This window comes from Pagrus pagrus (assembly GCF_965226575.1).
Source record: "Pagrus pagrus genome assembly, chromosome: 14".
In the NCBI taxonomy this organism is placed as follows: domain Eukaryota; kingdom Metazoa; phylum Chordata; class Actinopteri; order Spariformes; family Sparidae; genus Pagrus; species Pagrus pagrus.
In genome coordinates this window covers 15633994-15641222 of record NC_140198.1, presented here as the reverse complement: position 1 = coordinate 15641222, position 7229 = coordinate 15633994, and the positions used below count along the sequence as shown (strand labels likewise).

General features: G+C 42.0%; 1 protein-coding gene across 1 annotated transcript; it reads right to left on the bottom strand.

The window, feature by feature from the left end:
- Nucleotides 1-3066: 3066 nt before the first annotated feature.
- On the bottom strand, nucleotides 3067-7229 carry LOC311269399 (oligodendrocyte-myelin glycoprotein-like). Its single transcript, XM_084373533.1, has 2 exons — nucleotides 6940-7229; nucleotides 3067-6149 (listed from the first exon to the last, which is right to left on the bottom strand). Exons 1-2 carry the CDS (start codon nucleotides 6945-6947, stop codon nucleotides 4754-4756), a joined length of 1404 nt encoding a protein of 467 aa, XP_084229659.1. The 5' UTR covers nucleotides 6948-7229; the 3' UTR covers nucleotides 3067-4753.

Below are 7229 nucleotides of genomic sequence, written 5' to 3'. Positions count from 1 at the left end.
TATACGTCCGAACTGGGTGATATATGAAGCTGATGGAGAATTAAATGCACAAGGACACATGAGGGCAGCGGGTATAAAGAAGTACCCTGAGGTTGAGTCTTATTGAGTGTGGCTGAAAGAAAGAAGGCAGCTCACTCAAAACAAGCCTGGGTGGAGAGAGGGGAGGCATGGCAGCAGTAAATGATGCTCGCCTTCTACACCTTGTCAGTTATTAGGAGAAGCCAGAAGAGAAATCTGACATGACTTTGTGTTGTCTACAGAGAAAATAATTGGCAAGCAGGCCAGTGCACCGGCACCTATACAATGCTGTACTGTACTTGGAGGATATGTTTTGAGGTTCTGCAGCTAAAGGGAAGCAAAAAGATAATATATATCATGTTCAATCTCCCTATGGATTAGAATGTGTGAAATACAGCAACTAAAACCAAAAGAGAGGGAAGATGATTCAGTGGTTGTATTGTTTGTTCTTATCTCTGCAGTTAAATAGTAATATCAATATTTAAAAAAAAAAAACTTCCTATTAACTCCCCTCCATCTTCTTTTGTCTGAGCAAGTACAAATAAAAAGACTTCAATAAAAGAAAAATGGTCCAACACGAATTCAGAATCATAAATTGTACTACGTCCTCACTTTGCCTTTTGCCTTTTTGTCCCATAAACTAGGTCTACAGTAAAAAAAAAAAAAACTATCTGGCTGTAGAGGCAGAAATGTATTAATTTGGAGGACTTGTTGGAATAAATTCAATAAAATAATCATTTAATAATCAATGAGGGATGCAAGTCAAAGCAGAAACGTAGACTTGATGGGAGAAATGAAACCATAGTTATCTTTACTTTGAGACTTGAATCAAGCTTATAAATAAACTGCAAGCCAACCGCAAGTTTCTTTCTGCTCCGGCTTCTAAGCTATAAATACACACAATTTATTCAGCAGGTGTTTTCAGTATGAAGGCTGCTGTGCAGATAAAATCACCACTTATTTTCGCTCACGCTTCCTGACTTTTCTTTCTTTTCTTATTCAGAAAATCTCAACAATGATGTATTGCTCTTTCCAAAACCATCTAATTGTCATCAACCACATAATTATACATCTTTTTATCCAGTTGTATGGTAATTTTAATGTTAAAAGAGATTTTTTTTTCAGTCTCTTTTGTTGGCTATTTAGGTATGATCCAAGGCCAAACTGGCATTGCATCAGATGTTTATTATTCACAGTCTGGGTGTTGACGGTGATATTGCTCTTGTGGCTGAACCACAGGGTCACCACCTATACTGGCCTCGCACCTCCCTGTGCCACACAGTGTCTGGAGGGAGTTCTTGTTTCTCTGTCACAGATGTTTCAGCATGGGAGATTTTCTCACTTCTCTTCAGGACATTAATAAAGACAGTGGCTCTGTTCCACATTATATATTTCGGCATACAGCAGACTATTTTTTGCCGATTTCTTTTTCATTTTTTTTATCTAGACATTCTGTTTCGGCAGTGGTGAGAGAAGTATCCACATCCTTTACTGAAGAAAAAAACCAAAAAACTACCACATTGTAAAAATACTCCACTAGAAGTAAAAGTCCTCATTCATAAAACTCACTGAAGTAAAAATATGTAAGTATTATTAGCAAAATGTACTTAAACCATCAGAAATAAAAGTACTCATTATGCAGTAAAATCCCAAAATGTTCCCTGTCATAGATTTACTGTTATATATAATGTTTTTCTGGATTGATATCACTGCTGCATTAATGTTAATGTTGCATTTTACTGCTGTAGGTGTTCAAGGTTGAGCCTATTTTATCTACTTTTTATATTGTTGGGTAGCCTACAGCAAATGAATCATATTCCTATCTAAAATGTTTGCCCTGTGAGAACCACGTATTTTTAAACACTCAACTTTTCCTGAGCTCAGAAACACAGCTTTGTGATGATGCATTTTACAGCTTATCCAAGAGGGTTGTTAGAAAACAGTTTATTAAGTTCAAAGGATTAAAATGGAAATCCAGTCATTTACTACTCACCCTTATGTCGATGGAAAGTCGGGCGGAGTTTTGTAGCCCACAAAACATGTCTGGGGCTTCACAGCAAAACAACATTGCAGCATTCTCCTAAACAACTGAAGTAGATGGAGACTTGTTTTAAACCAACTGAAAAAAACAAACATAAAATGGCTTCACTCACGCTCAAGCTCATGTATCCTCTTCAGAAGGGGATGCTAATGCTCTTAGCTTAGCGGCTACTGTGAAGATTTGGGCTTTAAAAGGGTGTAAATGACATCTTTTCAAATCAATTTTGGATCTTCTGGCTTCCAGAGACTTGGATTACGCCAGACAAGCTGTATGGAGCAATTTTATGTTTCCTGTTGGTTGTCTTTTTACATTTTAAATCAAGTCCCCATCTACTTCAGTTGTTTAGGAGAATGTGGCTACGCTGTTTTGCTGTGAAGCTCCAGAAATGATTTGTGGACTACGAAACTTCACCCGGCTTTTCATCAGTGTGGAGATTAGTAGATAGTGACTGTATTTTCATTTCCGGGTGATTTTTCACACCTATAAAAGATCACTTAATCCTTCATTCAAAATCACCACGTTTGTTTTGTACTGGAAAGAAAGGTATGAAAGATTCGAATCTGAAAATTAACAAGTGACTAAAGCTGTCAGACAAATTTAGTGAAGTAAAAAGTAGATGTCTAAAGTTGTACAAAATGGAAATACTGAAGAAAAGTAGTTCAGAGCGCTTGCTCAATGACCAACAGATAAGACGCTGTCTGTAATGGGCAGTTTCCAGGTGTGATTAACTCTGAAGCGAGGTCTGATTGGAATAAGTGCTTTTGTTCTTGGTGAACCTTCCTTCAATAAACAAACTTAAAAACAAATCTATGGCTGCTAATTAAACAACTACCTCAGCAGCCACGAGGGTTGACACCTGTGTCAGAGCCTCATGGGAGATGTTGGTGTTGAATACTAAATAAAAATAAATTGCTGTTTGTCTGACCTCTCCCCGGAGATAAAAAAAAAAAGAAAAAGTGGTGTGAAAAAAAGCAGTTGAGGCAAAATTCAAACATCATCAAAAGGTGTAAATAACTCAGCACATTTTATTCCACTTTACAGAAAGTGCCTCCCTCGCACTTTATTCTTCCTAAGTTTATCAAATGCAGCTTGCTGAGATGCATTTACTATCCCGGCACCTTTTGGGACCAAAAGGTATTTCTAAGATGTAAAATCCTGTTGGCTGGCACATCGCTATTATTTAGGCTTAATGCAATCAAGATGGGAATATCTTAACATTTCATACAAATAAGCTGAGAGTGCCTGTGCTTTGATGCTCTGCGGCAATATAGCGGTTAGGTTAGCATTCCTGGAACGTTCAATCACCATGCAGATCATTTTCACGAGCGTCACTGAATCATGAAGGACACTTAAGTCTGAGATGTGATCAAAATGCAGAAGCAGTACTCAGAGTTTGTTAAAGATAGTGACGCCAGCGTTGTCCGTTTGTTCCCCCTTCGCTCCACAGAGTCTCTGTTGCTCCAGGTATACATGACAAGTTCCTTACCCTGTCCCCAGAAAATATTGCTTCTCTGATGACTGATGTGGTTTGTTACATGTATCAAGCAAGACAGGCATCAAGGACATCTATTAAGAGTGTCAAAATAGGTACATTAAAACTTTAAAGGGGCACTATGTAGTTTGGAGAAGAAGTCCGAAGTTTAATATTTACAATATTAAAGAGGTAATAATACAAACTCAGAAATAGGTAATTCTTTCGATAATTGAATAAACAAGCTGTTCTCAGAGGAAAATAAGGTCCCAGAACACTGTTTAAAACTAGAAAGGTGGCAGGGTCCGCCACATGTAAACAAAGTAAAACAGTATGAAATTGTGTTGTCCTTTAAGGTCAGTTTGTTTGCTCAGTTTATTCATGAAAACAAAGACAGCTCGTCTATTTAGTTTGTTTAGGCTTAAAAGAATCAGTCAGTGAAGATCTTTCTCTGATTAAAATGTCTTCCCCAAAACTACATCATGCTCCTTTAAGTGTCATATTGAAGGGTTCATTTAGAAGAACAGATATCTCCATTTTATTTAATTTCCTTAATCATGCTTTCTTGGGTGCACTCCAAGCAAAATTAATCACACTTGTGTTGCTTTGTTTTGATAAGATATCTCAAAATGTTTTAATTTTCATAAATCATGTTTTATTCTTTTTCTTTTTTTATATATATATTGCGCACTCAAAGGAAAATCAATCAAACTGCTGTTGGTGGATTCATTTTAAGAGTGTTGTTTATCTGTTGCTGCAAATGAACTCATCACCACATATCTTGAAAGCCGCTGCAATTTAAAACTGTCACCACGATATGACCAACCATCGAAGTCAAAGTCAAATCCTGCCAAGAATAGAAATAAAAGGATACACAAAATTTGTAGGTCATAATGTGTGCTGCACAACCTCGAAAAGGGTTGTTGCAGATAGGCACCAGGCTACATTCGGTTACATAATAAACTGGTACCTGAATGTATAGTGCCACCATGTGCTTAGCTATATTCATTACAATCTTATTTTTAAATCAGTGACATTTGAGTGGCTGCTTTAAAAAATGTTATTGGAAAACATCTTTTTTTTTAACTAACATCATAAAAGTAGCATCATACCACACTCAGGATCAGGATTAAGAGAACTTGTGCTGTAAATGGCCTTTTGCCACCAACAGGCTTGTATGTGCTGTATTTGTTTGTGCTGTGCCAACGTTTCGCATTTGTCTTTCAGATGATTTGCTGCAGAATGAGAGACAGAAGCCCCAGGTTGTGTAAGAAAGGGATGGAGGAGCAGGTTGTGAGACCCGGGCTGCTGTTGCTGATGCCATTAGGAAAGGACTGATTCTGCCTCCTCACACTCCTGGTGCGAAGAGTGGTTGTCTTCTTTGTTTCTACAGACGGGCTCTCTGTTGTAAAAACATGGTGTGTGGCCAGCGTCATGTCAACCAGGATGGGTGTTTCAGAAAAAGGGGATGTGTCTGTGGTGTGGAGGGAGTCAGTGGTTGATTCCTGTGTGCCGGAGATGAGATTAGAATCAATGTGGAGCATGCGCTCTGCGGCGAGGTGATTAATAGTCAGGTGTGTGCCTGTGCTTCTGGGTGACAGGGTGGAGATACTGATGGGTGTGGCTGTGAAGGGCTGGTGCGGCGTGTTCCAAGTCTGTTTGGGAGTGTGTGGGGTGCTTAGGAGAGAAGAAACAGACAAGTACCACCACCCAGTGACACTTGCGTCAGGTGGCATGGACGTCAGGTCCTGGGCGCTTGCTGCCAGCGGAGGCTGATTGTAGGTGGCAAAGTGCCACCCTCCTGTCCTGCCCGGGCGCGCCCCTCCACAGACAGGCTGGGTGTGGCAGGGGCAGCCCAGGACATGGGCAGGGGTGTGCTGAGTCCAGGAGAGCAAGTAGCTGATGTCAGCGTAAAGGTGGCAGGCCCAAGGGTTGTCGCCCAGAGTGATGACTCTAAGTGATGTCATTGTGTCGAACACTCCAGAGGGCAGCGTGGAAAAGCGATTGGCATGCAGATAGAAGTAAGTTAGTCTGACGAGCCAGTCCAGAGAGCCTGGAAGTACCTTCACAAGCAAGTTGTGGGAAAGGTCAATAGTCTCCAAATGTGCGGGCATGTTCGTAGGCAAAGTCCAGAAATTATTGCGGCTTAGGTTGAGCATGCATAGATTGGTCAGCGTGTTGTTGATAAAGATGGCGCGTTCCAGCTTGTTGTTGGACAAGTCGAGCGTTCGCAGATTCCACTGGTAGACTGTGTCGTTCTTGTCCAGCAACTGGAGGCGGTTGGAGGCGGCGTAGAGGTGCCAGAGGGAACGAGGCAAGCCTTTGGGCAGGTGGCTCAGCCGGTTGTGAGACAAATCGAGGAAGCGGAGATGGGTGTACGAGGTGAGCTGGTCGTCCAGGTTGTGAAATCGGTTGTGGGACAAGTTGAGGGAGCGCACGTTGTGCTGCAGCCCATCGGGCAGCTGTCTCAGACTCCTCCAGGAGCAGTCTACCTCCCTGTGGCTGCGGCTGCAGGAGCACGTGGAGGGGCACACGGCCAGGGCGTGCGACCCCAGCAACAACACGAGCAGGAGCTCCAGGAGGGCCTCATTAGGGGGGAGCTTCAGCAGCACATGCCTGCTAAAAGACAGATAGGGAAAGGGGAATGTTAGTCTTACATGGCATCCTATTGAACTCAAAGAGGCACACTGTGAAAGCTGAAGTGATGCCTGCAGTGTGCTTGGATAGAGAACACAGGGAAGATACTCTTCTGCAGGAGACGTGTGCTAACTGCAGAGAGCAGCGCTGAATAAAACTTGTTTCATCGCCTCTTTAAAGCTCCACCCTCTGCCAGACTCTATCTCTCCCTCTCCGTGCTGTGCTCACACACACAGGCTGCACATCACTGCATTGCTTGCAGATATACACAGTCACATTACACGCCAAACTCACTCCCCCAACCATAGGACGAATGTTTTAAGAGACGCCGTAGCAGCATCCTTTAGAGAAACGCTCATACTGTAAATTTGCACCATCAGTAGAGAGAGAGAAGCTTGAAATGTGTCCTTTTTTTATAACTGATAAATATTTGACCTGATCTGCAGCAGGATATTTCTAGTCTATCCAAGAACATCATTCATCACAGAGGATGAGAAATCCCTGCAGTCATTCTCCCTGGCATCAGTTTGTGTCTTCAGTCATCAGTGGTTGTCAGAGCAGTCAGTCCCATGCTCTCAGAGGAGGAGAACTAGCTCAATAGATAGGCTTTATTAATGACTCCACAGAGAACTCATGCATCAGCTGGTCCGAAGGCAGGCAAAGACACGGCCAAGAGCTCTACGCTGCAGTATGTGCGAGCCAGGGTGTGGCAGAATGTGTGTGTGTAAAAAAAAAAGAAAAAAAAAAGTCTTTGAATTAGTCCATAACTCACCTTCTCATCTTATCATTCCAGTCACTTTTCTCTGCTCCTTTTTGCTGTCCAGCCTCTCTTCCCTCTCCTCTCCTCTCCTGCTTTCAAGCCTCGGGACCAGCTGCTGCTGTGCTGAAGGTGAATGTTTTTTTTTTTTCTATGCCTGAATTCTCCTCATAGAATTTGACCCTTGCTCACTTGTCCAGTGCAGGTTTTTGAAGTTATCCTCACTGCCTTGCAGTTTGGTCCTTTCTGTCCTCTTATGGATCTTTTGGGTTAGCGCGATCAGGCACTGCAGGCTCTGGATTTAC